The sequence below is a fragment of the Octopus bimaculoides genome, chromosome 9, assembly GCF_046866305.1.
Source record: "Octopus bimaculoides isolate indiv1 chromosome 9, ASM4686630v1, whole genome shotgun sequence".
Taxonomy (NCBI): Eukaryota; Metazoa; Mollusca; class Cephalopoda; order Octopoda; family Octopodidae; genus Octopus; species Octopus bimaculoides.
In genome coordinates, this window is record NC_142936.1 from 77,099,961 (window position 1) to 77,114,034 (window position 14,074).

Below are 14,074 nucleotides of genomic sequence, written 5' to 3' on the forward strand. Positions count from 1 at the left end.
CACTATTATCATTGATAAAAAGTATGAATCAAAATTAATGCATGTGTGTGTGTGTGTGTTTTTGGTGAGGAAAGGGGTCAATTTCCTTTCTCCGACTGCCCCTGTGTGTGTGTATGTGTGAGAGAGAGAGAGAGAGAGAGAGAGAGAGAGAGAGAGAGAGAGAGAGATTGTGGCCTTGTGCCTATGGTTAAAAAACAGATCCTTTTTGTTTTGGAATTTTGTTCCCTACAGACACATTTTCAACTCCCTGTCAGTCTCATTTCCTCTTATTACTTTGCCATGATATGTAAAAAAAAGAATCAAAATGTATTATTATTATTATTATTATTATTATTATTGAGTTCATGTTTTGTCAAGGTTGACTTTGCCTGTCGTCCTTTTAGCGTTCGATGAAATAAGTATCATCACTTGGAACACTGGGGTCGATGTAATTTTGACTTCTCCGGTGACCTGGAAATTCAGGCCTTGTGCCCATAGTAGAAAGAATTCTTATTGTTAATTACCATTTCTTTCATTTATTGTTCTTTTCCCACCTGGTGCTTGTTATTGTTGTCATTATTATTAAGGTGGGGCAAGCTGGCTGAATCGTTAGCATGCCGGACGAAAAGCTTAGCGGCATTTCATCTGTCTTTACATTCTGAGTTCAAATCCTGCTGTAGGTCGACTTTGCCTTTCATCCTTTTGGGGCTGATAAAATAAGTACCAGATGAGCACTGGGGGGGTGGGGGGGTGGGGGTGATGTAATCGACTCATCCCCTCCCCTCAAAATTTCAGGCCTTGTACTTGTAGTAGAAATGATTATTATTATTATTATTATTATTATTATTATTAATAGTAATAATAATAATAATAATAATAATAATAAAGGCAGTGAGCTGGCAGAATCGTTAGCAAGCCAGGTAAAGTGCTTAGCGGTATTTCATCCCTCTTCATGTTCTGATTTAAAATTCTTTTGAGATTGACTTTGCCTTTCATCCTTTGGAGAGTCAATAAATTAAATACCAGTGAAACACTGGGGTCAGTGTAATTGACTCATCCCTTCCCCACAAATTTCAGGCCTCACGCCTTTAGTAGAAAAGAATATTATTATTATCATTATTATTATCATTATTATTATTATTATTATTATTATTATTATTATTATTATTGTGGTGAGCTGGCAGAATCATTAACATGCCGAACAAAATGCTTAACTTCATTTCATCCATCTTTGCGTCTTGACTTCAAATTCCACTGAAGTCAGTTTTGCCTTTCAGTCCCTCTGGGGTCGATAAAGTATTGTACCAGTCATGTACTGGGAGTCGATATATTCATTTAATTCCCCCTTCCCCCAAATCTTTGGCTCTGTGCTTATGTTAGAAGCAATTATTATTTTTATTTAAAATAAAAAAATTTTTTTTTTTTTTTTTTAAAACAAAGAGCATTTCTCATGACAGATCTATTCGTGCCAATTAAAACTCTTAACTTCCCGTTAAACATTAACATTTTTTTTGTACTGGAAAAACAAAAAAATAAACCCCCCCAAAACAAAACATCCCCTCCCTTCCAAAAACAAAACATTGTTTGTTGTTTATTTCTTAATGTTTATATTTCACGGTTTCTGATTACTTTCTTGGCTTTATTTTTGTTGTTGTTGTTTTTTTTAATAATTTTTTTTTAAAATTGAAAATAAGGGAAACAAACAATAATAAGACTTTCTTTGACTCCAAAGCAGAAAAAAAAACATTAAAAAATGAAATATAATATTAAAAAAAAAATTCAAATCATAAAACAAAAACTGAAAAAATAATAATAAAAACAAAAATCAAAGTCATTCATAAATATTGAATTTTTAAAAGCTGTCCATTAAAGTTTTATCAAAAATAAATGTAGTTTGTGTTGTTTTTTACTTTCTTGTCATTTTTTTTTTGTTCTGTGGTTTGTATGAGTTATAGAGTGTTGAGAGATCACAGTTCTGGTGCTATAGACATGTTATTAGAATTTTTTCAGGAATGAGTCTCAAGATGGATTCTTCAAGATGAGCCAACTGGCAGGGGACCTAGGGGTAGACCAAGAATGAGATGGTTGGATAAATCATTTTGGTTGGTCATGCTTGGGAATCCTGCCTGAATGTCTAATGATGGTTGCTTCTGTTAGGACCTTACCCCAATGATCATTCTAAGAGTAGTGGATGGAGTTGATAGTTAGATGGATTACTGTTCTCATGGGAACAATTGCAACATCCGCTATGTCAACAATGGAGGCTTCTGGTTGGTTAAATTGCATAATATTAAAAGCTTGTAACTTTTTATTCAAATTTCTAGAGAAAATAATAGAATTTTTGTTATGAGGAATACAAAACTACATCAATGCAGAAGATTTGATAAAAAAAATTGGTGAAAAAAAAAACAAAAAAATTCCGATTAGGGTACTACAAATTTTAAAAAATATAATCTAAGGATGGTAAGTGACCCTGACAATTCTAACTTCCAACTTATCTAAAATCATCACATCTGATTGGCTGAACTTCCAAAATATTTAAAAAAAAGGTATTTAAAAGTTCGTTAACTTTTTATTTTTAATTTCTCCCCAAAATGATTATGATTTTCCTTAATTAGCATGGAAATCTACATCTGTGTTGAAATTTAAGACGAAAAAAAAAAAGAAAAGAAAACAGAAAAAGTGATCTGGTGAGCGAAAATGAAATGGTATAAATTAATAAAACGAGGTAAACTGGAGAAAAAGAAAATAAAGATGCAGAGCTTACAATGCAAAAAACGAATGGAAAAAAAAAAAGAAAATGTGAGTCGATGCAGATCCGCCCTCTGTTCACCTCTGATGAGGATTCCTTGTGCCTGAAATATATAAAGGTTACTAATCTTTTCCTTTTCACTTTGTTAGAAGCACCGTCTTCAATTATTTGTTATTCTACTTATAAATGCTTCAAGCAAACTCCAACGATCTTGAAGGTAAATTTTCTATATTATATTTTTTTGCCAAAACATTTTACATCAAAACATGGTTTTCTTTTAACTTTCAAATGCCTAATGTATCAGGAAATTTTTCGTTTGATCATCAGTGCTTCAAGAAAATAAAAAAAATGATTCTGACCCACTCGTGAAATCTTGTTAGACAACTTACATCTCAGAAATGTAAAGGGAAGTAACTCTAATCTCTTGTCATCTACATAGGCTTTAAAACAACATCGGTTCGTAAAAATTAATGAATGTAATTCTTTTATTCCTTTATTCCTTTATTCTTTTACTTGTTTCAGTCACCTGACTGCGGCCATGCTGGAGCACTGCCTTAAAAGGTTTTAATCGAACAAATCGACCCTAGGACTTATTCTTTGTAAACCTAGTACTTCTATCGCTCTATTTTGCCGAACTGCTCAGGCTCAGCTTGTAGTTTAATTTGTTGTTAATGCCCGTATAATGGAAAACATTGGCTATACTGTTTGACAACGTGGTAGACTGCATACTATACTAGCACCCTAGCACCAACATGATATATATCAACCATATATTTACAAACACCGGGAACTCGTCGCTTTGTTAGCAACCGGCTTGAACTCTCTCAAGAAGAACTTAAATTAAACTCAAAGAAAAAAATCATAAAACATGCACACATGTACATGCACGCACGCACGCACGCACGCATGTGTACGCACGCACGCGTACAACGGGCTTCTTTTGGTTTCTGTCTATCAAATCTTCTCACAATATTTTGGTCGACACGGGGCTAGAGTAGAAGACACGTGTGCTATATGTCATACAGTGGGACTGAACCCAAGATCGCATGGTTAGGAAGCAAACTTCTTACCGTGCAGCCACGCCTTTCACAGAACGCGTTTTCACAAGAAATGCAATGACATTTTGCCGTCTGTTTAATATCATTTTCGTTAATAAGGCGGCGAGCTGGCAGAAACGTTAGCACACCGGGCGAAATACCTAGCAGTATTTCGTCTGCCGCTACGTTCTGAGTTCAAATTTCGCTGAGGTCGACTTTGCCTATCATCCTTTCGGGGTCGATAAATTAAGTACCAGTTACGAACTGGGGTCGATGTAATAGATTTAATCTGCTTGTCTGTCCTTATTTGTCCCCTCTATGTTTAGCTCCTTGTGGGCAATAAAGAAATAAGAAACGTTAGCACGCCGGGCGAAAACTTAGCAGTATTTCGTCTGTCTTTACGTTCTGAGTTCAAATTCCACCGAGGTCGTCTTTGCCTTTCATCCTTTCGGAGTCGATAAATTAGTACCAGTTACGCACTGGGTAAGATTTAATCGACTTAATCTCCTTGTCTGTCCCCTCTAATGTTTAGCCCCTCGTGGGCAATAAAGAAATAAGAAACGTTAGCACGTCGGGCGAAATTCCGCCGAGGTCGACTTTGCTTTTCATTCCTTCGGGGTCGGCAAATTAAGTACCAGTTGCGTACTGAGGTCGATCTAATCGACTGCCCCCTCCCCATCGTCCCCCCAAATTTCGGGCCTTTTGCCTAGAGTAGAAAAGTATATCATTTTCGTTAATGAAATCTTGTTGGATTACACTTAAAGCAAGTAACATTTAAGATACAAAGACATTGCCTGCTATTGCTTGATGTGAACATCGCTCCAACTGCTAGAAATAACAGCTAAAGTAACATTCGCATCCTACCATCTCAACAAAAATATATATTCGATTATGTGGTTTTAGATATGTACGCTCAGGAAGAAAAAGAAAAAGAAGCTCGGTTTTCAATCACGTGGTTTCGAGTTCAGTCCTATCACATGGCACCTTGGGCGTCTTTTAAGTGTCTTCTACTATAGCCTTGTGTGAGGGAATTTGGTAGACGGAAACTGTGTGGAAGCCTGTCATATACGTTTGTTTTGTTTGTGTTTGTCCCCTTCCATACCATTTGACAACCGGTTTGTTCATGTCTCCGTAAATTGGCGGTTCGGATCTTGTTCAAAACGGGGGCACCAGTATTTTCTTAACGAAACACTTTGAAACTTGGGACACTGGTAGAATGTGTCATATAAAACATCTTTTTCTCTTAGTCTTCTTAACAAAAAAAAACGTACATCGCAAGTTATTTCATGTTAAAGTTGTCGTATTTCTGTAATTTCAACCAATGACTGACGTCCATTCAGCCGAATACATTAAGTGCTGACTACGTAAACAAACGATTCTCAAACGATTCTGGCGGTGATAAAATTATTATTTCCTTGTCAAAAAATGGCTGAAGCATATTGGCAGTAGCTAATAAACCTTTCTATTATAGGCACAAGGCCTGGTTTTTTAGGGAAGGAGCAAGTCAATTAGGGTTAGGGAAAACGAACACACGTGTGTTGCCTCTCTGCAAAATGTCAGAAGTAATGGAGATTAAATACGCTTTACACCGCTTAAACTGCCAAAAGAGTAAGTATAAACAGCTGAATACTTGTCAGTGATTGGTTGAAATTATCGAAATAAGACAATTTTTTACATGAAATAAATTCGAATACAAATTTTTTTTTCTGTTCTATAACACAAAATAGATAAGTATACGAAGTTTGAAAGTCTTTCGGTACCAAAAACACTACATAAAACATAAATGAAAACTGGTGCCCCCGTTTTGAACAAGATCCGGCGGTTCGGCAAAAGAGACCGATAGAATAAGTACCAGCCTTTAAAAAAAGTGTATTTGTGTTGATTCGATTTGATTGTGTAAACCCTTCAAAGCGGTGCCACAGCATGGCCGCAGTCCAAACGACTGAAACAAATAAAAAATAAAAGACACAGTCTTTCATTGATTGCTAAGACCGGTTCTACTGGGGGGAAGGGGACACTTTTCTCTTTCATGTTTATCATGTTTTCCCAGAATTCTTGAATTTTTCATACTCCATATTACTGACATGACATGGCAAGTCTCCTAACCCCTTGGGGGTCGTTGTGGCGCAGCAACCATGCAGCGTATCTAGGGCGAGAAAGCCTGGCGCAGCCCATCCCTCTCCAGGCTAAACTCATTCCTACAGCTGTCTGGACTGGAGCAACGAGAATTGAAGTATTTTGCTCAAGAACACAAGGCATCGCTTGGTCCAAGAATCGAAACCACAATCTTACGTTCGCGAGCTCAACACCCTAACCACTAAGCCACGCGCCTCCATATTACTAATAGACACCAAATACTTACAGGACTATAGTATGGATTAGCAGATGTTTTTGCCGGCGGAGACGACTGTCGTATTTTTGTTGTCCTACAGCTTTGGCAGTTCTCGCTAGATTCTCTCGAGAAACGATTGAATAAAAGCTCCGATTATCGCAGTCTATCGAGACGTCTACGAGTTAACACCACCCAACTCCATTACATCTCTTTGATAGAAGAAGGTTTCTACATAAGTTACGGATGCTACCAAGCATATTTCTCCTCTGCACTTGTAAAAACATTCAAGTTGGTTTTTTAAATTAATGAACAACAAGAAGCAACAGATAATACAATATAAGTATATATATATGTATACACATAATGATGACAATAGCTATCGATATAAATATACATGGAAGTTGATACAAATATTCATATCGAAGTTGACATGTGAGATTCACACATACACACACACACACACACACACACACACACACACACACACACACACACACACACACACACACACACACACACACACACACACACACAAACAACAAATTAACATATACACACACATTTGTATTCATGCATACACATGTATGCTTAAAGCATGCATGCGTACACACTGACAAATGGCAACATTCCAAAATGTATATTTCTCAGAATAAATTTATCCGTAGCTGAAAACTAAACAATCATAAACTTCTGCGAGTGATTTTAGGCAGTCAAATAAAACGTTGATGTTGCGTGCTTCATTTTCATTTTCGGCTAAATCGAAGAGGAGGCTTCGTATTATTGTAGAATCTTCTTCGGTGCACCAATTCAGCATAGAGCAATAGTTTGAATCACCTTTTCGACCAAAGCGCTGAATTATGTTCTTTGAGAAAGTGGCATGTTCCTCAAAGATGTATCCATGCTTATGCAAATAGAGGAATACCCGAAGAAAACGTCTTAGAATGCGGAGAACTTGTTGTCTGGTCATTATGCTTTTGGACGTGTTGTTTTCTATCAAATAGTTGCAGTTCTGTAGTAAAACATCAAGAAAATCTTGTACCGACGCAGTATATCTTGTTAGGACCCTGTCCGTAACGAGTTTAAGAATGCGACTATCGAGTTGATAAGCTATCTCACCAAACAATTTTTCCTTATCGCTGGTGTTAAGTTGATGGTTCCACTTTATCATAGCATCCAGACAATCGGAGAGGACTAACGCATTAGCTCTCTCTTCATCGTCTTCGGCAACGTCACTGATCAAGAATTTTAAGTGATCTGGGTCGTGCCGTGCACAGATTCTAGCAATAATATAATATTGATTTGAAGGCGGAAGACCGTATTTAGAAACCATGTGCCGTGAAAACGGCCCGTGGATATCTACGGAATATCCGTAATTTCTCAGTAGAAAAAGCACCTCCATCAGTCGGATGAAAACTCTGCGAATGATAGAGGAACCGAAGTGCTTACACATTCTTTTGTTGTCGAGGTAAAGTAATCGTAGGAGCGACATCACGTCTGAAAACTGTTCGAGATCTCTATGTAAACCCGATATGGAATGTAAACGTATCCGTTGGTCGAGCTGGTGTGCGATTTCTGCTATAAGTGGGCGCCATTCTTCGAAGTATTCTTCAGATGCAGCCAAGAACATCAGACAAGTTGTTCAAATGTTCACTAATTTACAGATAATGATGAACCTAGAACGAAAGGAGAAAAAAAGAAAAGAAGATGAAATAAAAGATTATATATTGAGTCATCCCATAAATAATGCGGTTTTTTGAATTTCATGAACTAAAAGTCGGAGGGGAAAGGGATAAACTACCTGCATCAACTTACTATAAAAGCAAGTAATATTTTTACCTTGTTCCTTATTCTTAGTGCAAATTTTGAAGAGTGCGGTTCGATTTTAACAGTTATTTTTTCAAAGCTGTAATGGAAGTGACAAAAGAGCATATTTGGCATATTTTGTTTTGAGTTCAATAAAGATAACAATGCAACGGAAAGTGCGAAGAATATTAATGCAGTATATGGGGATCGGACAATAAGTGTAAGCCAGTGCCAACGGTGGTTCCAGAAATTCTGAGCTGGAAACTACAGCATAGAAGACGAGCCTCGTTCTGCAAGATCTGTAGAGTTCGACGAAGACGTTCTGCAAACCCTGGTGGAACAAAATCCCATCGTAACTGTTGAGGAATCAGCAGAGAAGCTTGGATTTGGTCATTCAACCATTCATCAATACTTGCGTGCCATCGGAAAAGTCAGCAAATTGGGTCACTGGGTTCCTTACAAACTCAGAGCATAAAGACTGACGAAATGCCGTGCCGTAAAGCATTTTGTCCGGCGTTCTAACGATTCTGCCAATTCGCCGCCTTAATAATAATAATAATAATAATAATAATAATAATAATAATAATAATAATAATAATGCAAATAGACCAGATATAGTTGTTAAAGATCATGAAGAAAAAAAATGCTTTCTAATTGATGTATCAATACCAGCAGATGACAACGTTTCTCTAAAAGAAATGGAAAAACTTTCAAAATACAAAGACCTGGAAATAGAGATAACTCGAATGTGGAATCTAAAAACAGAAACAATTCCTATCATAGTAGGTGCCTTAGGTATAATAAAAAAATATTCAGACAAATACATAACAAAAATAGCAGGACTTACAAATATATATAACATACAGAAAATTGCACTACTGGGTACTGCACACATTCTACGCAAAACACTTTCAATACAGTAAACATAAGAGCACCACAGCAAACCACAGCACATACCCAAGGCGCACAGAGCTGCGCTCGGTAGTGAAGTGAAAGCACGTTATAAAAATAAAACTACTGAATAATAATAATAATAATAATAATAATAATAATAATAATAATAATAATAATAATAATAATAATAATAATAATACCTATTGTCATAGGTGCCCTGGGAATGACAGCGAAACGGGCTGATTACTACCTAGCTCAGATACCAGGAAACCCCAAAATGGCTGAAGTCCAAAAGATAGTGCTCATGGGAACTGCCCATATCCTACGTAAAATACTGTCTATGTGATCTCAAATTTTAAAGCAAACATAATTTTCTTATGGTTTCTTAAACATTCACTTGAACAAAACTGTACAAATCCAAATATATGGTACCCTAGGCATAACACCTACATGAACTTCTAACTTGTTGTCTCTTGAGGTCTCTGGGTGAGACTTGGATCCAACTTGTACAAATGCAAAACAAAAGTCAAACATAAAATAATAATAATAATAATAATAATAATAATAATAATAATAATAATAATAATAATAATAATAATAATAATAATAATAATAATAATAATAATAATAATAATAATAATAATAATAATAATAATAATAATAATAATAATAATAATAATAATAACAACAATAATAACAACAATAACAATAATCCTTTCTACTATAGGCGCAAGGCCTGAAATTTGGGGGAGAGGGAAAGTCGATTACATCGACCCCAGTACTTGACCGGTACTTAATTTATCGATCCCGAAAGGATGAAAGGCAAAGTCGACATCGGCGGAGTTTGAACTCAGAATGTAAAGACAAACGAAATGCCGCGAAGCATTTTGTCCGGCGTTCTAACGATTCTGCCAGTTCGTCGCTTATTTCTTTATTATTGGTGCAAGTGCGATAAATGTGGGAGCGGATGGGGGACATTAGAGGGACCGGTTACTAAAATTGTCGACGGTTTATACCGAAATCAAACGAAATAGTGCGAACAACAACGACAGCAACAACAATAATGACTTTAAATTTTGGCACAACGCCTGCAGTTTTAATGGAGAAGGTAAGTCGATTACATGAACCTCTGTGCTTAACTGGTATTTATTTCATCGACTCCAAAAAAAAAAAAAGATGAAAGGCAAAATTGTTCTTGGCAGAATTTGAATTCAGAACGTAAAGAGCCGGAAGAAATGCTGCTACGCATTTTGTCCGATGTACTAGTTAACAATTCTGCCAGCTCGCCACATTTTTAGCAATTCTTTTTATTGGTACGAGGCCTGAAATTTTTGAGAGGTGGGACTGGTTGAGTATATCGATCCCTGTGCTGGAATGGTTGAAAGGTACTTAATTCGCCGACCCCGAAAGAATGAAAAGCAGACATTCGGAATAGCTATCACTATCTCACGGGGGAAAGAGGGGGGGAACCATCGAATAAGGGCGGGGTGGAGAAGGCGCATAAAATTTTGAAATTTTTGGACAAATTCCTTCAAAATGGTAATTACAGATGTAGAGGAATCAAAGAAATACTCTCTTTACTCTTTTATTTGTTTCAGTCACTTGACTGTGGCCATGCTGGAGCACCGCCTTTAGTCGAGCAAATCGACCCCAGGACTTATTCTTTGTAAGCCTAGCACTTATTCTATCGGTCCCTTTTGCCGAAACGCTAATGTTACGGGGACGTAAACACACCAGCATCGGTTGTCAAGCGATGGTGGGGGACAAACACAGACACACAAACACACACACACACACACATATATATATATATATATATACATATATACAACGGGCTTCTTTCAGTTTCCGTCTACCATATCCACTCACAAGGCTTTGGTCGGCCCGAGGCTATAGTAGAAGACACTTGCCCAAGGTGCCACGCAGTGGGACTGAACCCATGACCATGTGGTTGGTAAGTAAGCTACTTACCACACAGCCACTCCTGTTAATAAAAAATTAAATAATTAAAGGAAAATTAGAAAAAAATAAAGGAACAATTAAAAAAATTAAATAGTTGGAGCGAGATTAGAAAAAAATAAATAAAGGAACAATTAAAAAAACTAAACAAAGGAATATTTAAAAAGATGAAGGAATACACTACCCAATACCTTCCGCATGAGGTAAGACTTGTCATAATAATAATCCTTTCTACTATAGGCACAAGGCCTGAAATTTGAGGGGAGGGAGTCAGTCGATTAGATCGACTTCAGTACGCAACTGGTACTTAATATATCGATCCCGAAAGGATAAAAGGTAAAGTCGACCTAGTCGAAATTTGAACTCAGAACATAGCGACGGGCGAAATACCGCTAAGTATTTCATCTGGCCTGCTATCGATTCTGCCACCTCACTACATTGTCATAATGATAATTTCTTTTATTAGCCACAGGTGAATGGATGAGGTGGGCCTCACAAAGCAGTCAACGATTTGTGTGAGGATTTACTTAGCAGATGAGGAGAAAGAAATGGAAAAGATAGCGATAAACGATAAAAAAAGTATACATACTTTATAGTATGAAATAACTTGAGTGACGCAGTCATCCATCTTTGCACAAATTCACTGCGAGGTAGCATTTCCATTTCTACTCTCGCTTTCCTTCCCAAGTGGAAGCTAAAAAATGGCGATTGAGCACCTGACCAAAGAAGGAGGTGTCTTTCCGCAATCCTTTCTGCTTCGTTCACCACACAGCCTCTTTCGCCATGGTCATTAGACAAATGAACACCGCTGTTGTTGGCACTCCGTCGCTTACGACGTCGAGGGTTCCAGTGGATCCGATCAACGGAACAGCCTGCTCGTGAAATTAACGTGCAAGTGGCTGAGCACTCCACAGACACGTGTACCCTTAACGTAGTTCTTGGGGATATTCAGCGTGACACAGTGTGTGACAAGGCTGACCCTTTGAATTACAGGCACAACAGAAACAGGAAGTAAGAGTGGGAGAAAGTTGTGGTGAAAGAGTACAGCAGGGTTCGCCACCATCCCCTGCCAGAGCCTCGTGGAACTTTAGGTGTTTTCGCTCAAGAAACACTCACAACGCTCGGTCTGGGAATCGAAACCACGATCCTATGACCGCGAGTTCGCTGCCCTAGCCACTGGGCCATTGCGCCTCCACAAACACTGCTGTAACAACAACAACAATAATTATTATTTCTACTGGAAGCACAAGGGAAGTGATTAAGTCGATTACATCGACCTCAGTTTTCAACTGGTACCTATCTTATTGATCCCTGAAAGGATGAAAAGCAAAGCCGACCTCGGCGGAATTTAACAACAACAACAACAATAATAATAATAATAATAAATAATAATAATAATAATAATAATAATAATAATAATGATAATAATAATAATAATAATAATAATAATAATAATAATAATAATGATAATAATGATAATAATAATAACCCTTTCTACTAAAGGCAAAAGGCCTGAAATTTGAGAGGAGTGCACTAGTTGATTATATCGATCCCAGTGTTTCACTGGTACTTAATTTATCGACCCCGAAAGAATGAAAGTTAAAGTCGACCTCGGTGGAATTTAACAACAACAACAACAACAACAACAATAATAATAATAAATACTTCCTACTAAAGGCACAAGGCCTGAAATTTGAGAGAAGTGGACTAGTTGATTACATCGACACCAGTGTTTCACTGGTACTTATCGATCCCGAAAGGATGAAAGGCAGAGTCGACCTCGGCGGAATTTAACAATAATAATGATAATAATGATAATAACAATAATAATAATATTAATAACAATGCTGACTCACCGAATAATTTGATTAGTTATTGTAGCAATACAAAAACAAGAACCAATAGCAAATATATTTTGTGTAAACGGCTTTTTTACCGCTGTGCCTTTTACTACCCAATAATGAAAAGTAGTAATCACTCAGTTACAAAGCAGAAGAAAAGTTTATTTACAATGACACACACACACACACACACACACACACACACACACACACACACACACACACACACACACACACACACACACACACACACACACACACACAAGACGCAATGAAACGTTTCGTTCAGATTATTTCTTTTTCCATTGTTTCTTAGCGTCAAAGAGTGACATTCAAATCTTTACAAAGAAACGCTAAGATAGATTTAGTGAGAAACGAAACGAACTTAGAGAGCAAAGAGACTCATTCATGAGTCTGAAAGCGTCTTTCAATATTTAATAAATGTATTATTACTATTATGGAAAGAATAAGTCGGCGAGTTGGCAGAATCGGTGGTACGCTGGACGAAGTGCTTATCGATATTTCGCCCGTCGCTACGCTGTGAGTTCGAGTTCTGTCGAGGTCGACTTTACCTTTCGGAGTCGATAAGATAATTATCAGATGAACACTGGAATCCATGTAATCCTCACCTTCTCCAAGCTGCCCTTGTGATTCTGGCGAAAATTTGGCTGTGTGGTAAGTAGCTTGCTTTACGAATCACATGGTTCCGGGTTTATTCCCACTGCGTGGCACCTTGGGCAAGTGTCTTCTACTATAGCCTCGGGCCGACCAAAGCCTTGTGAGTGGATTTGGTTGACGGAAACTGAAAGAAGCCCGTCGTATATATGTATATGTATGTGTATATGTTTGTGTGTCTGTGTTTGTCCCCACAACATCGCTTGACAACCGATGCTGGTGTGTTTACGTCCCCGTAACTTATTCCAAAGAATAAGTCCTGTGGTCGATTTGCTCGACTAAAGGCGGTGCTCCAGCATGGTCGCAGTCAGATGACTGAAACAAGTAAAAGAGAAAGAAATCATTATTATTAAGGCGGCGCGCTGGGCAGAATTGTACCGCGCCGGATAAAATGCTTCGCGGCATTACGTCAATTTTTACGTTCTGAGTTCAAATTTCGCCGAGGTCGACTTTGCCTTTCATCCTTACGGAGTCGATAAAAATAATAACCAGATGAGTACTATAGTCGATGTAATCGACTTTCCCCTCGCTACCAAGATATCAGAGGTTAAGTCGATTACATTGACCCCAGTACGCAACTGGTACTTAATTTATCGACCCCAAAAGGATGAAAGGCAAAGTCGACCTTCGCAGAATTTGAACTCAGAACGTAAAGACAGACGAAATACTGCTAAGTTTTCGCCCGGCATGCCTTATATAGCAGAAAGGATTACTGAGGCAGTGAACTGGTTTAATCGTTGGCACACGTCGGACAAAATGCTTAGCGGTATTTCGTCTGCCGTTACGTTCTGAGTTCAAATTC

The 14,074-nt window shown here is 37.6% G+C and overlaps 1 protein-coding gene across 2 annotated transcripts; it reads right to left on the reverse strand.

Annotated features, from left to right (window-relative positions):
* Nucleotides 1-6,425: 6,425 nt before the first annotated feature.
* Nucleotides 6,426-12,918, reverse strand: LOC106869763 (uncharacterized). Of its 2 annotated transcripts, XM_052970306.2 has the most exons (3): nt 12,613-12,918; nt 7,937-8,003; nt 6,426-7,773 (listed from the first exon to the last, which is right to left on the reverse strand). In XM_052970306.2, the coding sequence occupies exon 3, from the start codon at nt 7,725-7,727 to the stop codon at nt 6,756-6,758; it is 972 nt and encodes a 323-aa protein (XP_052826266.1). In that variant the 5' UTR covers nt 7,728-7,773; nt 7,937-8,003; nt 12,613-12,918; the 3' UTR covers nt 6,426-6,755. The 2 variants fall into 2 exon arrangements, with proteins under 2 accessions (XP_052826266.1, XP_014771114.1); XM_014915628.3 differs by lacking the exon at nt 7,937-8,003 and having other exon boundaries at nt 12,613-12,912.
* Between the last annotated feature and the right edge of the window lie 1,156 nt (nt 12,919-14,074).

Excerpts from the sequence above, each read along its gene's own strand:
- LOC106869763 (XM_052970306.2), bottom strand. The coding sequence starts at position 7,727 with ATGTTCTTGGCTGCATCTGAAGAATACTTCGAAGAATGGCGCCCACTT.